Genomic DNA, 23,202 nt, shown 5'->3' with positions numbered 1-23,202 from the left:
TAATTTACTGGGTGAGATGAAAATAAGAATCAAAATATCAAAATGGGGTAATGTTTCTTTTAATAGCAGTGGCGGGGGGGGGGGTCCTCTACTTGGAACTTCAGTGGGGTGGCATTGATTTTATTCAGCTGATGACCTGGGCCCCAATCTACTGTGAAATTTTTACGAGGTTTAAGTGAATTTAATATTAATCATTTTAACAACTGTACAGAATAATACACATAAGTAAACAGCATAAGTGGCTGTATACCCACCACTGGAATGGTCTATACAACAAGGTTAGATATTAATAAGATACCTGAAGTGCCATAAGGAGAGCTGTAACTGCAGTTGCATAACCTTGTATGCTAGGGAGGTTTTGGGTAAAGTGCTTTCCACACCCCCTGCTAGTTGGTTAGTACAGGTCTGAACCGCTCCAACTGAAAGACTTAATATTACAGGAACAATAAAATACCCAATTACTGAGTAGATATGTTTGAGATTTATAAGTGCATAAAAGCAAAGAACAAGAAAATAGTGACTGATACAACAACTTTAATACATATGCTTAAGGTAATCAAGATAAAGGTTGAAAAGGAGACTGTCTTTGTGATTTTAAAACCAATACTCTCCTGTTCCTTTGGTGCAGACCAGTGGTTCTCAACCTTTATAGACTTAAGGCACTCCTCCATAACTTCAGTGAACTGAGTGGCACCCCATTTGCAAACTGATTTACTATAGTGCTTGTGGCTTATCTCCTTACAGAAGGGCAGGGGAGCAGCCAGGCAATGAGGGCCTGAGCCTGCCCTTATCCGCTGATCTCCCCACCTCCTGTGGTACCCCTCAAAGGATCTCACGGCAGCCCAGAGTACCACGGCATCCTGGTTGAGAGCCACATGGCAATAAACACATCTTTTCAGATCTGGCTTTTGGGTTTTTTCCTCATGGAAATGAATCCAAGTTGTGAATGTGCAGTTCTCTAACACCATGGAAAATTACTGTTTGTTTCATGTAGGGTTGGCTTCTCCTATTGTAGCTGTGGCCCAGTAAACACCCAAGAAGCAAGACTTTTTTGTGATTTATCTTTTTACTGAACCAACTGTACAACTGGGAGAGCTGTTTGCCTCATGACCAGGGATCAGATCCATGTTTTCCACTCGCCACAAAAACGCAGTAAAATGCAGATTTTTCTCACTTTTTTTTAAGAAGAAAAATCGGGGAAGCAGCAGGTTTCCCCTCGCAACCTAGCAGAGTTCCAGCCTGCAGGGGGCTGGGGGAGCAGGCGGAGAGCAATCGGGCAGGGGGTGCCATAAGCATGTGCACGCGCATACATGTGCATGGCAGCCAGGCAGCATGAGAGCAGCTCCCACAGCTCCCTGCCCGTAAAGGGGAGGGGGGTGGGCAGGATTGCCCACAGGAAGGGAGGGAGGGAGTTGGGCAGACCTGGGGCTGGTTCCCAGCCAGGGCGGTGCATGGGGCTTGGGGCTCAGGGGCCGCGGCTGGCGTTGGGGCAAGAATGTGCAGCTGTAGGGCCGGGAGCAGGATGGAGCCATGCATGACTCATCCAGGGGAGCTCAAGCAGGGGAATGGCTCCCCGCCAGTGTGCACACTCCTGAGGGAGGCATGAGGGGCACGTGCCCCCCAGATTTGTGCACAGGGTAGGTGCAGATGTGGTCTGCTGGCTGTGGGCCCAGGGCTCCCTGCCCCTGGGGCCTCTGTAGCTCAGTGGGCAGGACTTGATGCAACAGGGCAGAGCAGGGCAGGGAAGCTTGGTGCCACTGCCGAAAGCCCTGCACTGCCATGGCGAGGCACTCCTTGCCTGCCCAGCAGCAGTGGGGGTGGCAGTGCAGTGGTTTCAGTTTAATCAAGGAAAAACATGGATGGGGGGGGTTAAATCGGAGAAAGTGTGTGGGTTTATCAGAGATTTTGTGATTTTTAAACAGAGAAAATCAGGATCCCTGATCATGACAGTTTGTAACTCTAAATTATAGTATATTAACATCATCTCTTGAAGGTAACTCCTTTGTTTTACTGATTACCTCATTCACAGCTTTTAGAGTAGACTTCAGGTTCAATTTTTTAGTACAGCTGCTAAACCACTAGAGATTTCAGTAATTTTGCAACATTATCATCACAGATCTTGACAAGCTGCATTTTAGCTCTAAAGCACAGAATAGAAATTTTCATGAAATAACCTACAAAGAGGTGTTCTCCAAGAGAACACATGTTTAACTGCATAACTAATTTGTGTGCAAAATTCCTGTAACAGTTTGCATCAATGACCTGTTTGTTCACATATGGGGCTGTTCAGATAACTAAGTAGGCACATGCATTTGCAAAAGCCCTGTTTGTAAACACAGCTGTGGAACAACATGACTGAGTTAAGGCTTGCAATAATAAGTGATTCTGGCCTGCTGCCCTCCTAAGATTCTGCGACTAAAGGTCTTTATAAATCGTTATCCAATCAAATGTTTTAATTCATCTGAATACTAAATGTTGCACCTTAAATATGATTTTCAATCATGGACACTTAAATTAGGACCCTCAATTCTACATTTTCATACATTTCATAGACATTAGGGCTGGAAGGGACCTCAGAAGATCACTGAGTCCAGCCCTCTGCCCCAGGGGCAGGAAGTCAGCTGGGGTCACAAGATCCCAGCAAGATAAACATCCAAATTTCTCTTGAAGGGGTTCAAAGTAGGTGCTTGAACTACCTCTAACAGCAGGCTATTCCAGACCTTGGGGGCTTGGACAGTAAAGAAGTTCTTTCTTATGTCCAGCCTGAAACGGTCTTGCAGGAGTTTATAACAGTTTGATCTTGTCATCCTTTGGGGCGCTCTGGTGAACAGACGTTCCCCCAGATCTTGGTGAAACACCCCTTATAAACTTATAAGTGGCCATCAGATCACCCCTGAGCCTGTGCTTTTCCAGGTTGAAGAGTCCCATAGTTTTCAGCCTTTCATCATAAGGTCTGTTTTCCTGACCTCTGATCATATGTGTGGCTCTCCTCTGGACTCTCTCAAGCTTCTCCACATCCTTTTTGAATTGTGGAGCCCAAAACTGGACACAATACTCCAGCTGCGGCCTCACCAATGCCATGTACAAGGGGAGAATGACATCCTGGGATTTGCTTGAGAAGCATCTATGGATGCAAGCCAGCATTTTGCTCACTTTACTAGCTGCGGCATCACACTGAAGGCTCATGTTCATCTTATGGTCACTCATGACCCCCAAGTCCCTTTCATCCGTAGTGCTAGCTAGCATAGCACTGCCAAGCCTATAAGCATGCTGCAGGTTTTTCTTCCCAAGGTGGAGAACCTTGCATTTTTTGGTGTTAAACACAATCAGGTTCATGCCTGCCCATTTCCTGAGCCTGTCAAGGTCAGCCTGGGTTGCCCTTCTGTCCTCAGATGTGGATGGTTTACCCCAAAGTTTTGTATCATTGGCGAACTTGGCCAGTCTGCTTCTGACTCCAATGTCCACATCATTAATGAAGATGTTGAACAATGTAGGTCCAAGGACAGAGCCTTGGGGGACCCCACTGGTCACAGCGTACCACGACGATTGACTTCCGTCAACCACCACCCTCTGGGTCCGACCACAGAGCCAATTCCCCAGCCAGCGGATCGTGGTAGACCTGAGGCTGCAGTTGGCCAGTTTTGCCAAGAGGTGATCATGGGATACCAGTTTGATGTCATATATCTTGACTTCAAAAAGGCCTTCGATCTCCTCTCCCTTGTCCAGGTGATAGGTCACCTGATCGTAAAAGGAAATAAGATTGGTCAAGCAAGACCTACCCACAACAGACCTGTGCTGGCTATCCCTCAGTATGTTGCCGTCGGCCAGTCCATTAAGAATGGCCTCTTTGATAAACTTTTCTAAGACCTTCTCCAGGATAGAAGTCAGGCTGATGGGCCTGTAGTTTGCCGGATCCACTTTCCTCCCTTTCTTGAAGATAGGCACCATATTGGCCTTCTTCCAGTCTTCGGGCACTTTGCCAGAGTGCCAGGAGATCTCGAAGATCCGTGCCAGGGGCTGAGCTATGATGCTAGCCAGCTCCTTGAGTACCCTGGGGTGTAAACTGTCAGGGCTGGCAGACTTGAGGTGTCCAGCCTCTCAAGGTGTTCCTTCACAAGGTCAGCATTGATGAAGGGCAAGGAATCTCCCTCACCTGGGCCTCCCTGTCCCATAATGGGCAGAGGCATCCCATGGGACTGGTGGAAGACCGATGCAAAGTACCCATTTAGTAGGTTGGCTTTTTCCTGGGCGTCAGTTGTCCCATCTGGTTTAGCAGGGGTCCAATGTTGCCCTTGCTTTTTCTCTGACTCCCCACATATCTAAAAAAAGACTTATTATCCTTGATACCTGTACCTGTTGGAGTGCTGTCGCAGCCTTGGTTTTCCTGGTTCACACCCTGCAGGTCCAGACCAGTGCAGAATATCCCTCCTTGTAGGTGGATCCAGTTCTCCATCCTTTGTAGGTCTTTCTTTTTAGACGCAGGAGGTCCGCTAGTTCCTTGCTGAGCCAAGGGGGCTGCTGTACCCTTTTGCTGTCTTTCCTCTGAGATGGAATAGACTTAGCTTTTGCATCTAGGATCACTCCCTTGAGGATCAACCACTCATCCTGAACTCCCCTCCCCTTGGGGTCGAGGTCCCTAAGGGCCTCACTGACAAGCCTCCTGAGCTTGTCAAAGTCAGTGTTCCTGAAGTCGAGGACTTCTGTATTGCTGACTTGCCAGCTTTACGGCGAATGGTGAAGGCAATCAGCTCGTGGCCACTGTCACCCAGCTTCCCTTCGATCACTAGGTCGCTGATTAGGTCATTCCCGGTTGCCAGTACCAGGTCAAGCAGTACCTCTCGTCAGCCCGCAGACTTCTTGTGCCAGATAAAGCTTCCTCTTGTGCGTGGATGAGCTCTGTGACCGCTTGGATTTGGCTAAGCGCTCTTCCCACGAGATTCTGGGTAGTTGAAGTCTCCCATTAGAACCGTGGACCGGGAGCATGCAGCCTCAGCCAATTCCCTGGCGAACTCCTGGTCAAGCTCTTGACTTTGGGTGGGAGGTCTGTAGTAGACTCCCACCATTGTGTCCCCTGTGCCATGTTCCCCATGGATTTTAACCCAAAGGGTCTCCAGTCATCCACCTTGGGCAACAATATTGGCTTGCAGGGGTGCATAGCTCTTGACAGAGAGAGCTACGCCCCCGCCCCTTTTGTCCACTCAATCTCTCCTGTACAGGGTACAGCCATCTAAACCCATGACTGGACTACGGGTGGAGTCCCATCAGGTCTCTGTTACCCCTATGACATCATAATTATTTGTGTTAAGCAGGAGGACAAGTTCCTCCTGTTGAATGCCAGGAGCTTGTGGAATAGTGTACAGGCAGGCAAGTGTCCCCTTGGGGGCCCTTGCCTTGCCAACAGATTGTTCCAGGGCTGGGGCAGGGGTGGGCTCCCTTAAGTGCCTTGGCCTGCTGGCTTTGCAAGGGTTGCTCAGCAGGCCAGCAGTGGCAGTAGTCCCCACCCCGTCTCCTGGCAGGCTTAGTTTAAAGCCTGGTGGAGCAGGTCAGCCAGTCTGGCTGAGAAGAGCCTCCTCCCCAGCGGAGAGAGATGGAGGCCATCCCTTCCCAGCAGCTCACTGCCTCTCTCACCAAAGAGCAGACTTTGAGCACCCTAGTTGAAGCTTAGGTGTATAAACAATCATATCTGATATCCAAGTGCCAATGTAGAACTGCTTGATTGTGATTGGGCCAACAACTGGATTACTGTGCATGAAAATATTCTTTATTACAATTGCTATGTTAAAAACAGTGATTTGTTTCTAAAAGTATATAGGGAAACAAAAAGAATGTATTTTATCAGACTTCAAATTCTGTGGAATTTTATTGCAACCCAGTAGGAACACAGGCTGAAAAGGATCTCCTGAGTCACGAAGTCTAGTCCCCTCCTGCAAACTACCACATTTTAGAATCCCTTTCATAAATCTCACTGATTTGATATTGGGAAACCATTCTTCTACTGTCCAGCCTAAACATATACATGGCCAGTTTGAACTCATTTGTCCTAGTGCCAACACTGTTCTTTAGCTTAAATAGTTTTTTGCTGTCTAGTATTTGCTCTCCAAAGTGGTTATAAAGAACTATCATTATCCCCCCTCTGCCTTTGTTTTGATAGACTTAACAAGGTAAGCTCTTGTAGTCTCGTGAGATGGACTGTCCACTCCTTTAGTCATCCTAGTATTCCTTCCCTGCACCTTCTTCAGCTTGGATTCACCTTTCTTGAACCTGCTTGACCAGAAGTACACATAGTACTCTACATGAGGTTACCTAGGATTATAACAATATTCCAGTCATGACAGAGCTATTTAGGGCCACCCACTCTGTCTTTTAATGTTCACTTTATCCCAGGACATGATGGACTCTCTGCAAAGAAGCTGGAATCTCCCAGTCTGGATAGAAGAAGAGGGAGGGCCAGAGGCTCTATTAGGAGTATAGAGATGCTGTCTGAAAAGCAGGGTATCTACCAGCTATGTACCAGCACATACATCTACGAGATCTGTAACTCAGTGCTTTCTTGAAAGTACAAGTGATTAGGGTTAAACAATTCCTTTCCTAAAGCCTGTATTCTTTGCTTGCTTGTTATATTGTCCTTGAAAGAGTTAACTGAAAAGCTCAGAGAACCAATAGCAAAGACAACTAGTGGTGTGTATATAAAGGCTGAGACATAGTGTCAGGGCTTAAGGTAGTCTGGCTGTGAAGCCCTGTATCCCAAAGGATAGCAGATGTGAGGCCTGCATTTGGGAGTCTGTCCAAAGGAGAGAACAGTGACTGTTTAGTGTCGGAGTGATGTTGTGGCTTTGAAGGTCCAGAAATTGAGAGAGGCAAGGATTTATTAGGGTGATATTATTTATTGGACCAACTGCATATCTGGGATAGGTAGAATGCAACATTCCTCCTTTTTAACAATTTATGAACATAACACAGTATTAAGTATCTGGTCCAGCCAAGAATTTAAGCACATACTTAACTTTCAGCTTTGTGTATTGTCATTAGTATTTGTACCCTGCAATTTTTAGAAGCATGAAGCAAGTATATTAATCAAAGTAACTTACAAAGTACTGGTTATCTGTTATGTTGTTTAAGGTACAAAGCACATCCTGTAGGCTTTTAGTAAACAAGGTTACAGTACTTACCTATGCTTTTTGGTTGTACTACAGGGACCGCTGAAAAATATTCAAAAGTCTTTCTCTTAAACTGACTGGGTTGTATTTTACCTAAACAATTACAAAAGAAGACACAAAATACCAAAAGTATTTTATTATACATAAAGGCAAAAGTGCATCAAACCAACTGTAATACTTAAAATTAATTTTACTTATTAGATTCACATGCTACTCTTCCCAAAAAAGGTTCAGGGCAGTTTACAAGACAACCAATTATAGAAACTGGATATAATATAAAAATAAGAAGATGCAATGAAACAACCCTCCCCCCAAAAAATTCGTATTCAGAAGCAATCCACTTCACCCCGCCCCACCACATCTCACTCTCTTGCCACTGACCAAGGAGAGCATCACCCCCTCATAGCCCAACTGTATTCCATAAAAGAATTACTCCATAGAAAAAAAATTCTCCTCTCAACTCCATTTCCCCGCATCCCAGAGCACAATTAGTGTTCCTGTAGGCAGAGACATAATAAATTGCTGTTATTCCAAAGCTGAGGCATTTTTAACTAACTCAGATTAAAAAAAAAAAAAAGCATATTCAATTAAATGTAGGAGTTACCAAAGCACCCAGCTCTGCATCAAGATCCTTTTAACACCGATTCTTCCTTGAAACAGAGTTCTCAGTCTCCCAGTGAGGTTAAAAGGTCATTGCTGGCCAGTACAGGATCAGAGTCTGGAGATGGATTTAGGTGCCTAATACATAGGTACTCACCATCTAAGTGACTTGGCTCAGGTCACACAGTAAGTTAGTGGAAGGGCTGGCAGCGTGGGCAGAGCCAGGACTGCAGCAAGGGAGGTGCAGCCACATTCCTCACTGGATGTGCGGAGCTGTGAAGAGCGCTCACTGCCCATACACTGCAGCCACACCCCCTGTGGCTGTACCTGCCCCTGTCCCTGGATGCCAGTGAGCTATCTGAACTCACCATCATGTGAACACAGCTGTTGCCAGAGCTCTGTACATGCTGCTAACTCTCAGCTCACCAGCTAGTCGGCACAGAGGCTGGCGTGAGTCCCTGCTTTTGCCCAGCTCCAGAGTCCCAGGGGTTAAGCATTGGTGTTGTTCACCCTCCCCATCCCTCTCCCACACCCTCCCTGAATTAAGCAGCAGGGGAAAAAGAGGGGATGGGCAGCAATAGTGCTCAACCCCTTGTTTGCACAGCTCTATAGAGCCCAGGGGTTGGGCCCTGCCACTCCTTCCCTCTTTTCCCCACTGAAATCATGGGGGGGGATGTGGAGAGGGAGGGAAGGGTGAATGGCAGTGACTCCTCACTCTGACCAGCTGGTGAGCACAGAGCTCACAGTCCATGTAGAGCTCCAGAAGAAACTAAGCTGATATGTCAGTACACTCAGAGAGTTCACTGTGTATGCAGTGCACAGCCAAAGGGGGTTGTGACCAGACTGCAGCACTCCCACCCCCAGATCCATCCCTGGCTGGCAGTGCAATGCAGATCTCCCCGTTCTCAGTCAGATATCTTTCCTTTGTGTCATGATGCTTCCCTAAAATAGCTCTTGTATTCCTCTGGCTTCTGTACAGGATTTGAGAAGCTGAGCACATAATTCCCATTTGCAGATATGGCTGCCTTTAAATCCATGTCCATAAACTTATTCACATAGTCCAGTGGTGCTCAACCTTCTGGCCCCATGGGCCAGATGAGTGGTGGGGGTTAGGTTTGTGGACAGTTCAGCATGGGGTTGGCCTCACACATTAAATCCAGCTATAGAGCCACCCTGCACACTGTCCTGGCCCTGCATGATGGATCCAGCCTGTGGGAGCTCCTCATGGGACTAGAAATTTAGCGGCAGGAGAGCAGTGATGACATTAATTGCCATGGCTTTGGAATCCATGTAATGATGCCACTGCTCCCCTAACACCAAACTTCTAGACCTGTGGGGAGCCCCAAGGGCTGGAAGATGTGGCCTCGCAGGCTGGATTCAGCTTGTGAGACAGAGGTTGAGCACCACTGATACAACTGAACAATAACAGACTGCACACAGGATTATTTTGACAGACTGCAATCTTTTTGGTATTCTCTGTAGTAATTCTATGGCACCCATGGTTTCCTGGTATGGGGAGTGCTATAAATGGATGCCATACTAGGAAAACCCAGCAGAGAGAGTAAGAGAATTAATCTATTTCATAGATGGGTGGTATTTCATAGACATTAGGGCTAGAAGGGACCTTGGAAGATCATCAAGTCCAGCCTCCCGCCCGAAGGGCAGGAAGTCAGCTGGGGTCATAGGATCCCAGCAAGATAAGCATCCAATTTTCTCCTGAAGGTGTTCAATGTAGGTGCTTGAACCACCTCTGATGGCAAGCTATTCCAGACCTTGGCGGCTTGGGCAGTAAAGAAATTCTTCCTTATGTCCAGCCTAAAATGGTCTTGCGGTAGTTTATAACTGTTTGACCTCGTCATCCCTTGGGGCGCTCTGGTGAACAAACATTCCCCCAGATACTGGTGGTCACCCCTGATAAACTTATAGGTGGCCATCAGATCACCCCTGAGCCTGCACTTTTCCAAGGTAAAGAGCCCCATAGCTCTCAGCCTGTCATCATAAGGTCTGTTTTCCTGACCTCTGATCATGCGCATGGGTCTTCTCTGCATTCTCTCAAGCTTCTCCACATCCTTTTTGAATTGTGAGGCCCAAAACTGGATGCAGTACTCCAGCTGCAGCCTCACCAAGGCCGAGTACAAGGGGAGAATGACGTCCCGGGATTTGCTCGAGAAGCATCTATGGATGCAAGCCAGCGATTTGGTCGGTTTACTAGCCGCAGCATCGCATTGAAGGCTCATGTTCAGCTTGTGGTCAATGATGACCTCCAAGTTTCTTTCTTCTGCAGTGCTAGCCAGAGTAGCACTGCCAAGCCTATAAGGATGCTGCAGGTTTTTCCTCCCAAGGTGGAGAACCTTGCATTTTTCAGGGCAAATCAGGACACCATCAGGTTCTCGTCCGCCCGTTTACTGAGCCTGTCCAGGTCAGCCTGGATCGCCCTCCTGTCTTCAGGTGTGGATGCTTTGCCCCAAAGTTTGGTGTCATCGGTGAACTTGGCCAGTTTGCTTCTGACTCCAATGTCCACATCATTAATGAAGATGTTGAACAATATGGGTCCAACGACAGAGCCTTGGGGGACCCCACTGGTCACAGGGCACCATGATGATTGACTTCCGTCAATTACCACCCTCTGGGTCTGACCACGGAGCCAATTTCCCAGCCAGCAGATCGTGGTGGACCCAAGGCCACAATTGGCCAGTTCTGCCAAGACGTGATCATGGGATACCAGATAGAAGGCTTTTTTGAAGTCAAGATATATGACATCAATCTCTTCTCCCTTGTCCAGGTGATAGGTCACCTGGTCATAAAAGGAAATGAGATTGGTCAAACAAGACCTACCCGCAACAAACCCGTGCTGGCTATCCCTTAGGATGTTGGCATCAGCCAGTCCATTAAGGATGGTCTCTTTAATAAACTTTTCTAAGACCTTCCCTGGGATAGAAGTCAGGCTGATGGGCCCATAGTTTGCCGGATCCACTTTCCTCCCTTTCTTGAAGATAGATCTAGCTAATACCTTATCTTGTTCCTGGAAGGTATATGGTATACATTCTACAGCCCAGCTCCATTACTGACCCACTTGTTTACATTAAATTTCTGCTACATTGGCAATACTCTCTCCCTTCCCTTCCATACCTGGGTACCCTTCCTTTCTCAAGGAGATACATTGTTCATTTGCTAGTATTACAAGATAAAATGGATACTCATAACTTTCCAGAGAAGAGGCTTTGTCAGTCTCAGGGCAAGGGTTGCCCACCCTCCAGGGTTGCTCTAGAGTCTCCAGGAATTCGATCTAAATCTCCAGAAGACTGAGTCACCCAGGAGATAAATGATAGAGCATTCATTAAAATAAATATTAAATGTTGAATCTGATGTGTACAGTAGTCCAGTGAGTGTTTTAAATGTAATAGTCATGTGCATTGCCTTCCTGATGTAAAGTCTATGCACTGTAATCTATAACTGATATACATAAGCACGTGGGCAAGTTGGCATTCAGGAAATCTCCCAGAATGGATTCAATCAGAGTTGGCAACCCTACTCAGGGCTGCTTGCAGATTTCTTATTAGCTATGGTATTACTCTACCAGCCAGAGCAGTAAAGATTTCCTTTTCTGAAAAGTAACAAAATACCTCACTCTAAAGCTGCTTCTGTGCTATAAATGCCCTGCCTTTAGATTTTATAGCTGATTTAGGAAATAAAATATGACAGATTCTATATGCCACTCATTGTATAGCTCTTGAATCAAAGAACTTGTAACATGATTTGGTGATGGGGTTTTTGTTTGTGGAATTTTGAACATAAACAGGGATCAGAAGATTTCATTTATAAATGTAGCTGCCTAAGACCAAGTGCCAAGCAGTCACTTGGTCTTATTCTCCTGTCTACAGTGATATCAAACAGGAGTAACTCAGTAGTAGAAGTCAATGGTATTTATCAGGAAAAAAATACACTACAGAAAAAAAGCCCAGAGCATTTAAAATGAGCACAAGTGACAACTAGGGGTCACAAAATGAAACTAGTAGGTAGTATATTTAAAACTAACAAAAGGAAGGTTTTTTTTTCACACAGCATGTAATTCAAGTGTGGAACTCATGGCCATCAGATTAATAGATTCACAGATGTTGTGGAAGTTGACAGTTTAGCCAGATTCAAAAAGGGATTGGAGGGGACAAATTCTGGGAGAATAGTGGCACCAGTAGCTGTTGAGCATGGGAGTTAGGGGTACAGCCTCTGAATCAGAACTTCCTAAGGCTTAAATGTTGGAGGCTGCAAGTGAGAGGGGAACAGTAGAAAAAACCCCTGATCTCCCCTATTTCACTCTCCCTTTCATCCTCTACTCTGCTACCGTGTGACACAGGTCTATTTGTGTTGAAAGACATGGGCTTAGACCCATCATGAAAGGGAGGCCAATGGGGACATAAATAATTCCAGGGGACAAATAAAGAGAAAACAGGAAGGGGAGTGAGGTCACAAGTTAATAACAAGGGATGCTGAAGGGGACACAGGTAGAGTACACTTGCCAGCATCCACTGCCCCTTGAAGGAGTCAAAAGAGCCTGTAGATGCTGCCTAGTGAAACTTGCTCAGAGACATGAGCGGAGGAGTGACAGGAAGACAGCCCCACACTTGCCTGGGTTCTTCCCAGCCAGAGCCTCCATCCTGGTCTTGTAGATGGCCAGCTTGGACAAAGCCAGGAGGAGGTTGACCAACAGGCCCAAGGGCTTGGTGGGGCCACAGATGGCAAGTGCATAACAAAAAAGATGTGGGGAGAAGTGCAGTCACAATCTCAGCAGGAGGTTCAGGAGGAGCAGAAGCGGGGCTGCAACCTGGTGCTGTGTGACAATATTGGGCAAGATGGCCCTATGGCCTTACCCAGGAAATGGCAGTTTTCATGATACAAAAACATCTGCAAACAAAAAGCAGTGGATCACAGTATATCTATATGAACCTTGTTACTAGCAGCATGGCTCAAAGGTAAGGTACTGACAATTGTGCTAGAAAATGATTAGTTCTTTTATTTCTGGAAGAAGAGCTAAAGAAAGTAGTTTTGATTATGTGTTAGAGTTACGCCAAGCAAATATCTTGCCTACCTGGCTCTGTCTGCAGGCTTTTTGGAAACCAAGCTGGGGATGTCTGCGGTTGATGGTCCAGGCCAGATTCAGGTACAGGGGGCTTATTCAGACTAAATGTATTGGCTGAGCCTGACCCATAGAGATCCTCTGTACTTCCTGCAGTGAAGTCTGCAGCTCTTGCTCCGTAAGTCACATTTGGAGTATATGGCAAATATTCCTGTGTTGGCATTCCTGCAGGTGGTTGTTGTCGGAAATGACTGTAATTGGTCGTCTTGTTAAAAGGGCTGGCTTTTGGGCCTGTGTTTTCAGTTTTCACATGCGATTCCTTCATCTGTGGAGCAAAAGATGGTTTTGCAAATGGATCATGGGAAACCCTTCGTCTCCTTTCTTCCTCTTTCATTTCATGAGTGTACATTATGGGTTGGCTTTCTGACTTATCCATCCGGCTGCCATATTTATGGTAGTTGTATTCATCCTGCAGTTTTCTTTCTAGGTTCATAAAGGGCTCCAAGGAGGTCTCGCAGCTCTCAACAGGGTGATGATCTGGGCAGGCAGCAAACATGGCTTCATTCACATTGCCAGCTGAAAGGCCCTGAGAACTGTGTAGGGATGTGGGCTGATCTGAAAGAGAGGATAATTCAAGAAATTAATTCTCTATAATGCAAAGGTACAGCTGTAGTTCTCAGGAACATCTGAACAACAAGACAATAGAGTCCAGTATCTTTATATTAAAACAGATAAATAATTCATAAAATGTAACTAAAGGAATGATAATACTGTGTTTTACATAACACATTTTATCTGGAAAGATTTCAAATTAGTTTACAAGCTACAGTGCAGTACAGATTGGTATTCAATTATAAAACCTCATTTACTACTTTGGTGCAAAATGTTGTCCTATATACAGGATTCATTTTGATACTAAAGTTCTCGGCTACTGAAATGGAGCCACCTCATAGAAGATATGGAGCTAACAAATAAAAAAATGTGAGTTCTTGGACTCAAAAACAGGGTTTGATGTTAACTGGACTTACACCTGAGCAAACCGAGAATACAGTAGTGAACCAGGCCTGCAGTACATACCTACTTGTTGGTGCTATTTTATACAGTACTAAAGTTTGATATTATTCATGTTTTCTTCAGTGGTCCCACCATAAAGTTAATCTTAACTAGGAATGGATCATTTGGCCAATTTAATGAACAATGACTATACTAGAGAACTGCCTTTTTACTCGTAGTCTACTTCAGGGGTGCTCGACCAGCCTTGGCATCCGGCCTGTGGGGTCCTCCCTGGGTCAGGAAATTTGGTGATGGGGGAGCAGTGGCCATTAATATAGCAACCCTCCATTCCCCAAATTCCCAAACCTCAAGCCCCACATGGTCCATCAGGGTTGGCTGCACCCCTTTACCTCTGTGGGGCTGGGCCATGCCCTCTTCCCCTACAGAGCTGGCTTGGGGCTGGGCTTTCCCCTGCCCCCACTTGGCTGAATAGTGCCTGCTACAGGCACCAGATCAGGACTGCCTTTTTCAAATGCCTATAGGTTCATGTTACAGATTTGATCCCATCTTCTGTTAGCAGGACACTGTGGTGAAAAAAGTTCAGGTATGCACAGTACTGGGATTGTATCACAATTACAACCAGAGACTTCTGCAAGCCTGTGAAACGTGGGCCAACCAGGATTTGATAGGAAGCCTGCCAAGAGGAAGGAAAGGATGACTGGAGTAAACTTACACCATTCTCATGTTCCCAAAGTAGACTCTCTGGGAAGCAAGATCTTAAATCAAGCAATACATTCTAATTCCACATCCTTGTACTTACAGTATTGATGGAGATGGTTAGTGTGGGAAGTGGGAAAGTGTTCATAAACCTAGAGCCTAAATATGGAGCAAAAATTAGTGGGCACAAACAAAAGGATCGAAGGGAAGGCCAAGTAATGCTATTATGGCAAAATGGCAAGAAAACTGCTGACTCCAGAAGAAATAGATGCAATCTTTCAAGATATTGGCCGTTCTTCTAATGGTAGCCAATAAGCATCTTCAGCTGATAGAAATAAACCAGATACTAAGTTCAGTGGGCCCAGTTTTTAAATCCAAAATGTTATAAATTACACATCTTTGGTCAGTTCAGACTGTCATTCATGGGCTTTTCCTGTTTGTTTATGCTTTCACTGCTCATACTTGTGTTCATTCAGAGATGTAACAGAGCAGCTAGGTGGCCAGGCCGGCAGTGATGCATGAAGGCAGTGGTGAGTTCTGGCTGCTAGTGTGACTGCAGCAGGTGCTGTTAGTTTTCCATCCCCTCCACTAAGTTGGTGCCCAGTTGCCCCTCCTTGATTATGCTACTGTCATTCATTTTGTACAGTTGTTCTAGATAAAGAAGGCATATATCCTGTTGTGTGTAAATGGGGTCCATTGGACCTATATTGCAGTAAGCTTTCTAAGCGTAATTGCAGGGATGCTTCTATGATGCTTTTTACTCAAGACAAGAGTAAGTGGGTTGTGACCACATGGTATAGGCTGATGAATGTTCTGGAATCTTTCCCAATATGAAATGTTCCACAGTCTTCTAAAATAGAATACAAAAACTTCAGGTAGAGGTTTCCCAATCATTCAATTTGTGTATATATAAATGGGCGTATGAGCATAACTAACTGATCAGTTTGCAACTGAACTCTGGCAGAACATGTGTGCCCACTAGTTCTATGGTTGTGATGTGCTGCAGAATTAACATTAGTAGGCAAGGTAATTAGCAAAGTAGCAATGAAAAATCAAATACTGAAAAGGAAAATTCTTCCTGGAAAGAGGAAAGCAGAACAGTGTAAAAAACCTGCTTTTCAAACAGTAGAGCTTGGAAACAGTGACTCATGACTTACAACTGGGATAAATCCCATTTTTTGATTCAATACTCTAGATTCTCTCCAGAGTTCTGAGTATGTGGGTCTGTTTGAAATGGCTTCATGATAAAAGGTTACATGTAGATTATACGAGCACTGAATTTTACCCTAAGCAAAACACGGGGAATAATGCATTAGCGACTAGAAATAATTACCTGGGGATGTGGTACTGGGAGATTCAGACACAGCATCTATCTGAAGGGACTGCATCCTTTGTATCTTTTCAGGTGGTGCGGGGTACTCTATCTGTACACAGGAAAAAAAAACAAGGTGAAAAACAGATGCATTCCCAAAATAACATGCCACAAAAGAACGACCTGCACAGGTCTCATGCTAAGCCTGAATATGGAATAAAGGTTGAGCACAGTGATTTAACTTTACTGCTAAACAGGCTTTGGAAACAATGTTTTCAGTGAAATTAGGTAGACCTGCTCTAGAATGATAGCATGTGATCCTCTCGTGTTGGCAAACTATGTCCTTATATTTACTGGATGTGTCTACACAACACATATACTGTGGAGCTGCCTAATCAGCTCTGCAGTAAACATCTCGGCATCTAGACATGAGGCCCTACTAGGCTGCAGTAAACTAATAAACTCCACTGCAGGTTAGTACTTGTAAATACAAATACAGGTACTCCTCACTTAACATCCTCCCGGTTAACATTGTTTCATTATTACATTGCTGATCTATTAGAGAACATACTTGTTTAAAGCCGCGCAATGTTCAGTTATAATGTTGTTTGGCCGCTACCTGCTAGTAGGCAACTACTGTGATGTAACTGGATTCGCTTAACATTGTTTCACTTAAAGTTGCATTTTTTTCAAGAACGTAACTACGACATTCAGTGAGTAGCTATACTATCCTGAGGTGGAGTTTTTTACTCTGTAGTAATGCATGTGTAGATGCTGACAAGGCTGGTTGCGCCACAAGAGTGCTTCACTGCAGGGGTTGCCTGCCAGATAGCCCTGCACTGGAGCACCCTCATATCCCAGCCAGCCCCTCTGCAGCATATTGAGCTGTGTCAGAACAACCCCAGGCTGACTCCCTCAGGTCTCCTGCCAGCTGGGGCTGATCCAACCTGGCTCAATGTGCTGAGGTCCTGGGCGCAGGTTCAAACGTGACACCCAGGAGCAATAAACTCCTGCACAATATGCACCAGAGTTTATTGTTTCAAATAAATTGCATGTGTAGACAACCACTGAACACTGTCAATTTAATGGGACTCTGTGGAGCAAGTCTGGCTCTGTCCTGCTCCTGAGATACGACTGTGGATGAGGATGTGAGGAGACAAGTTTGGAGAATGTCTTTGAAAGGAAGCAACATGGAGTAGAAGTGTACTTCCAATTCTATAAACCCTTGCCTTCATTTCACAAAAGCCAAAGTATTGTCTTGTCATTGTGATGTTCCAGCTCTCCCTGCTTTTGTTTGTTTGTTTGTTTTTAAACCCCGACTAGGGCAAAACTTGAATTGAAGTAAAATGGACTTCTACTTGATTTAAGGACATTTGAATGTGGCCTTTTGCTCCTAGCTTGAGAGAATCTGTTCTCTGAAAGTGATTAGTCACTGTTTGTTTTTACTTCCAGGAAGTACTTTCAAAGATAAAATCAAGCCAAACCAAACCATTTCTTCCCATAAACATACCTTTTTCCCAGAACAAAGCTCAAGTCCTAAAGCCCATTACAACAATCTGTTCCTCAGACCTGATTCTGACATACCACCCAGGTAAGAATCAGTCCCTTATTCCATGAACAGTCTGTAACAGGGAACCCCTGCTCCTGTTACTTGAAATTCCTACTAGGGTAGGAAATTAGGGGCCAAGGAGGGCAGCAAGGAGCAGGGAACCAGGTGGATTGAGCCAGGGGCTTAAAAAGCCAGAGGGCTACTGAAGCAATTCACTGCACCTGGTCCCTGCAAGAAGGGAGGGGGCGGACACAGCCGATCCAGTCATGTGAGTGGAAGGAGGCTGGGCTGGGAGACATAAACCCAGTCTACATGCATGTAAGGGGACAGCCCCTGCTTGCAGCATGAAGAGGAGCTCCTGGGTGGAAGTAGGGCCTGTGGGCAGCTTTACCCTGAGGGAGGGAGACTATTTGTTTTATGAAGCAGTTGGCTTGTGTTTCTTTTTTTGTTTCATCTTTTGAACTTGCAGCCGGGGGAGCGGATTGTGGATGCAGGGGCAGAGGAGACCATGAGCAGGGGTGCCTGGGTGTGCTCCCTTATTACAGGTGCCAGAAATCCACCCCAAGCCAAAGGAGCGGAGACTAGCACAGTGAAGCAGGACCCCCAGGAGAGATTGCTGTCAAGGCAGGGCCAATGCCTGGGAGCTGAGGCCTTAACAGTGGACCAATGCAGAGGGTGCAGCCAGAGAAAAAGGGGGCCAAGCCTCTGACAGCTGAAGCCCTGGCAAGTCCTCAGAAGCCTATGGGAGCACTCCCTTAAATGAGAGGTGTAGAGGAAGAGCAAAGGCTCCAGACTGGGGAGGGGGAACTGGCTTAGCTGAGTAGACAAGGCTCCCTGCAAAGTTACACCCAGCCCCAGGGACTTCTCCCCCAACAACAAACAAAATCAGTCATGGCAGGAAAGAGGTGGGAGGGGAAGTGAGACCTGGAAACAACTGGCAAGCAGAGCAGACCACAAAGGGGGGGACAACCAGGTGCTGGGATGGCTACCTCCCCCTTGCACCTTGGGTCCTACACAGCCCCACAAATACAGGCAGCAGTTTATTCCCTGCCTGCATGATTTCCAGAGGACTATTTACACAGAGAGGTGCTTGTCAGAAAGATATATCTAACTAGTATAGCTATATCAATCTCTTACCATATGCATTTCCTTGGCTATTGTAATCGCATCCTCTACTCCCCATCCACTTATGTTTTTAGACTGTAGGCCCTCTAGACCAGGGACTATCTTTTGTTTGTGGAACACCCAGCACAATGGCTCCCTAGTCCTGGCCTGGGTTTTAAGATGCTTTCATAACACAAGTATTTACTAGCTGACATGAATAAGGTTGGCCAAGTTCATCCTGGAAGAATCTTTATTCATTAGCTTGATTTTTAAAAAGCTTTATTATCATGTCAGTCAATACTAGACTTTTCTTTATACTGCAGAGACTTTCCACATCAAAATCTTTCAGTTCCTCATTTTGCCGTTTCAGGGAGAGAGGAACACATCTAAAATATTATAGTGTGGCAGAACAGACGCACAGTGCAGACTCTTTCACTTCTCCACTTAAAATACGGGAAATCATCCAAAGCTGGCAGTAAACATTTATTGGGAAACAATCTACTTTTCACTATTTCTCAGGTCAGGAAAACATCCCTCTATGAAGCAGTTTGCAATTGTACATCTATCAGAGGAAGAAAGGCCAGCTTGCATCTGATGGGTAACTCATAAATTTATATTTTCTTTCTTTTATTGTTATTAAGAACTTTTAATTTATTAACTATTAAAATTATTGATGTATCAACTGCTACTAATTTATAAATTATTCTATAATTTGTGTTGTAGTGGAGGTTAGAGGCATCAGCCAGGTTTAGGCCTCACTGCTCTAGGCAGCATATGAACGTATAGTAAATTGTATGCATATTAAAAACTCAGCAAAAGCACTCCATAAACTGTGGCCCAGATTGTCGCCTCTAGTCCTGTCACCAGACAGTCTTGCTGGTTTCTACCAATGCCAATGGAGTTACACCACAGTAAAACTGATGTTAAGGCCTAGAAGTACAATATATTTAAGTAGGTGTAAAAAAGGAATAGACACACCAGATATGACTACTGCAGCATCACTTACTAGAATTAGGGTTAGGAGTTACCACAGGGAAAAAAAGTTTTAAAATTACACTGCTGTTTTGCCAACCTAGATGTGCTATGCCTGCAGTTGTCTCGGGACAGCTGCTTGCTTGATACAAGCTCAGATTGCAGTCTCCTCTGCTACCTACTCATGAGGTGCTGCTATAGTGTTCAAGTGGCAACTCCCCTGAGGCAGCTGATTGTCTGTCTGCTCTCATTGTACAAAACTAATACAGATTACACCAGTGTAAACATGAGTGTGTCCAGACCTTCTGCTCTGAACTGAACCAAGTGGAGAAACATATCGCTCATCAGAATCAGACCAGAATCTACCATATTTTCTCACAAACAACACACCTCCCCCCACCCCCTCCAAAAAAACCCTGCTGGACACTGGGGTGCACACTCTAACTGAGGAAACATGGTAAGAGCAGTTTCAGTTGCTTAAGCTTTTGCTAGGTACAAGTGAAAATAGCTCTGCTCTTCTCCCTGTGGATTGTATACAATGAGCAGGGCTTTGCTCCCTCACTGCTGTTACTCAGTTACTCTACAAGGAATTTTTTTTTTTTTTTTAATTCTGCCTTTCAAAAACAAAGTGTGTGGTTTTTATTCTGGGATGTGAGAAAATATGGTACTCCATTGTGCTTCTTTACACTTAACAGGGGTCAACTTCTTCCACTTTAACTCACACCAAGCAAGACTTACTGAAATTCCTAGGAGTGCTCACAGAGTCCAGTACTATTCAGTATGAGTAAGGGAGTTAGAACCTGGCCTTAGGTGGTTGCATGTACACCTCCTTATGCTATGAAGAACATGGCATGTTACCATACTTACTTTTATCTTTCTCACTTCATCTTCAACATCTTGTTCTAAGCAATTATAGTAGAATGGCTTGTATACGCTACTGATTTCTGTAAAAAGGAAAGAGTTTGGTGAAAGTTGTTTCAAGTGGAAAATATAAATTACTGAGCCACATTTGCCTACTTCCAAGAAAACTTTATACACTGGATTACACAAATTTAGAAAAACAACAGACTTTAGTTTTAAAAAGATCAAAGTAGAGATGGTTTTATTTTCTATTCATTTTTAAACTAGCAGATGCGCTCAAAAACATTGGTCTATTTAGTAACTGTCCAACTTCAATGCCCCTACAGGCTGTGACTTTCAGACTGGGAATCAAAGAGGCCAAGCAGGTGAGCAATAGTCAGGGTCCTCCAAGAAAATGCTCTCATATCTTGCTTCACATGCTGCACCTTTCCTGTATTCTAAGCTGCAGCTGTGTCTTGGCAAGACGAAGATACAATTCCATTCAGCATTAAGACCTAACAGTGCAGTTTAATTGTTCATCTGAGCTGACATGCTGAGTACCAGCTCACACCCAGAGCACATCCTCTTTCCAAATGCACAGCTGTCAGGTATGTGAAGGATCCAAATCCTTTGGCTCCACGTAGGTGGACGGAGAGAGTAGAACCTGTGCTCTTTTTCGGCCAAGAATAGCAGTTGGGCCTCTAGCTCTTCCCCCATCCTGCATACCTCGTACATCCTGCACATCTCACCTATGCAAGGGGCAAACACAACCTGGACCTTTCATACAAACTACAGTGGAACCTGGATCATTTGGATCTGGGTGGTATACAACCTGGTTAATTCACAGTGGAGTGCTGAATTAGGGGTAAGCTGCTACAGCTTTCCCCTAAAACATGCTGCTTCTCCACTCAGCTGGTGCATGAGGCTAACGCATCTCTGATGCAGGTGTGTATACCTCTGTGCTCATTTTGCTGGATTTTAAAATAACTGTATATGTAGCACCATAATAACCAGGAAGCAGTAAATCACCTTTAAAGGTTGGCCGAGTCTCTGGCTTTTGTTCCCAGCACTGCTTCATTAGTGAGATAATTGTCTCTGGACAACTTCCTTTAATTTCGTCTGTGTCTGGCCTGCTCCCATTTGTGATGCCATAGTAAATTTGTTCTTCATTTATACCATCTGAAAAAGAGAATCTTGAATCAGGCTCCTAACTGCAGGTTTTGCTGATGCAAAAGGTCAGTCCTGCACATTGAAATGGCAGAGTAGGGTTTCCTATATTTCTGCTGAAAGGGTAAAGGAAATCTTCAAAGGCAAGTACTTAAACCTCCTGTTGGCATATGCCACCACTCACTGAGTCTGAGAGTAAATTAGGAGGCTCTGATTCTTCAGCCTTTAATGAGAAGAAGCTCAATTTACAGTGACATAAACATTGTGGACACTTGTATTGTAACTGAGTGGATTTTCAGTCTTATTTTATGGATCTTGCAGCAGTGGATCTCTGCTGCTGCATTTGAAAACTGACATGAGAAATCTAGCAGTCAAAGCATAGGATTGGGAGCCAAGAACATCTGCCTCAGCTTCTGTATGTATATAGATACATGGTGCATCTGTAAACTCACAAAGCAATCCAGGGCCTTGTAAAGATTAATGAGTTCTGGCCTATACTTGGACCTCTCTCTGTAGTTGGTGACCAACAACTGCTGTAGCTGCACAAAGGCTGGTTCTTATAAGCCCTGGTTTGAATCAGTTGAGCTTCCTGCTTCCAGAAGAGGTAGATTTCAACTTGCATATTAAATGCAAACCTCTATGGATATAAACAGATCTTTCTCAGGAGAGATTTTTGTCATGGGACCCTACAGACATCTGAATCTGTTGTCCCACTTCGAGTACTTGTGAAGTATGCGAGAGAAAATGTGGTAAGACTTGCCCTAGAACAATGAGTACATCTGTAAGTTGACTGTGGGCAATTCATGTTAACTGCACATCAGTCCAGAAACAACCCTGTTAGGCTGTGTGCTCTTGCTGGCCACTTGCTGAGAGAGGAGCAGTAATTCAGTTTGGAAGGGCTGTGTGTGTAAATGTCTGTGCCATTCCTGTTTTGAACTGGGTTAATACCTGGGACAATCGGGAACGATCAAATGAGAAGCCTGTTTGTTGCCTACGTGTCCTTGTCCACTTTTAAAGGTCACTAGTAATGCAGCTACACCAATTGATGGTCAGTAATTCCTGGGGTGAAAGGGTAGAGTATTATTTAATGTTTGTAGGGTATTTTGAATATACTACATGAAATGAAGACAACATGAATTTTGCTTTGGAGAAGTTATTTCCAGATGACTTACGTTCATATGGCTCTTTGTTAGCAAAAATTGCCCAGAGCACAATGCCAAAACTGTAAACATCTGACTTCTCCACAGGTTTTATGTTAAGGGATATTAAATGCTCTGGGGCCATGTAGAAGAGAGTGCCAGCATTGGACTGGGACGCATTCTTGGAAGCACTCTTCAGTTTCCTCTGTCGATTAGTCTCTTCTTTGGTCAGTCGACTCCAGTTTTTAAAACAGGCGACACCCAAATCAGCAATCTGCAAAACAAAGCAGATCAGAGCTTCTGAAAATGGAGGATGTGGCAAAGAGAGGAAATAGGGCAATGCATTTCACATATGACTTTAGATTATTAATATATTAGGGACCATTTATCAAAAAGTTGAGTTGTCCAAAAATTAAGCATTCCAATAAACACAGGCAAGAGAAAGCAAATGAAATAAGTTTAAAGTTGTATGGGCCTTTTTTGGTAAAAGCAAATGTTTGCTAACTGTGACACATTAGTCCTCAACTCCATTAAAATTGTTAGCATAACAGGACAGGCTGTTATAACAAAATTTCTATTTA

General features: G+C 44.8%; 1 protein-coding gene and 1 long non-coding RNA gene across 9 annotated transcripts in view; one reads left to right on the top strand and one right to left on the bottom strand.

The window, feature by feature from the left end:
• Window positions 1-23,202, top strand: part of LOC109283852 (uncharacterized) — a 139,337-nt gene that overhangs the window by 16,481 nt on the left and 99,654 nt on the right. Inside the window, exon 1 of one of the 2 annotated variants that reach the window (XR_002091139.2) lies at window positions 19,020-19,101. The exons of the other annotated variant lie outside the window; for it this stretch is intronic. This is a non-coding gene — a long non-coding RNA (uncharacterized LOC109283852). Of the gene's footprint in view, window positions 1-19,019; window positions 19,102-23,202 lie in introns of those variants that run through there. 2 annotated transcript variants of the gene reach the window in all.
• RIPK1 (receptor interacting serine/threonine kinase 1) overlaps window positions 1-23,202 on the bottom strand; it is a 42,943-nt gene that overhangs the window by 2,749 nt on the left and 16,992 nt on the right. For 6 of the 7 annotated variants that reach the window (XM_006263458.4, XM_019490385.2, XM_019490386.2 and 3 more), the window contains 6 exons: window positions 22,655-22,895; window positions 21,345-21,494; window positions 20,343-20,419; window positions 15,872-15,962; window positions 12,841-13,443; window positions 7,170-7,250 (listed from right to left, as the gene is read on the bottom strand). In XM_006263458.4, coding sequence (XP_006263520.2) covers window positions 7,170-7,250; window positions 12,841-13,443; window positions 15,872-15,962; window positions 20,343-20,419; window positions 21,345-21,494; window positions 22,655-22,895 — 1,243 coding nt within the window. The remainder of the gene's footprint in view (window positions 1-7,169; window positions 7,251-12,840; window positions 13,444-15,871; window positions 15,963-20,342; window positions 20,420-21,344; window positions 21,495-22,654; window positions 22,896-23,202) is intronic. The other variant, XM_019490384.2, reaches the window with a different exon arrangement.

This window comes from Alligator mississippiensis, chromosome 3, assembly GCF_030867095.1.
Source record: "Alligator mississippiensis isolate rAllMis1 chromosome 3, rAllMis1, whole genome shotgun sequence".
NCBI lineage: Eukaryota > Metazoa > Chordata > Crocodylia > Alligatoridae > Alligator > Alligator mississippiensis.
The sequence above is the reverse complement of the archived record's forward strand: the minus strand, read 5'-3'. Positions and strand labels throughout refer to the sequence as shown.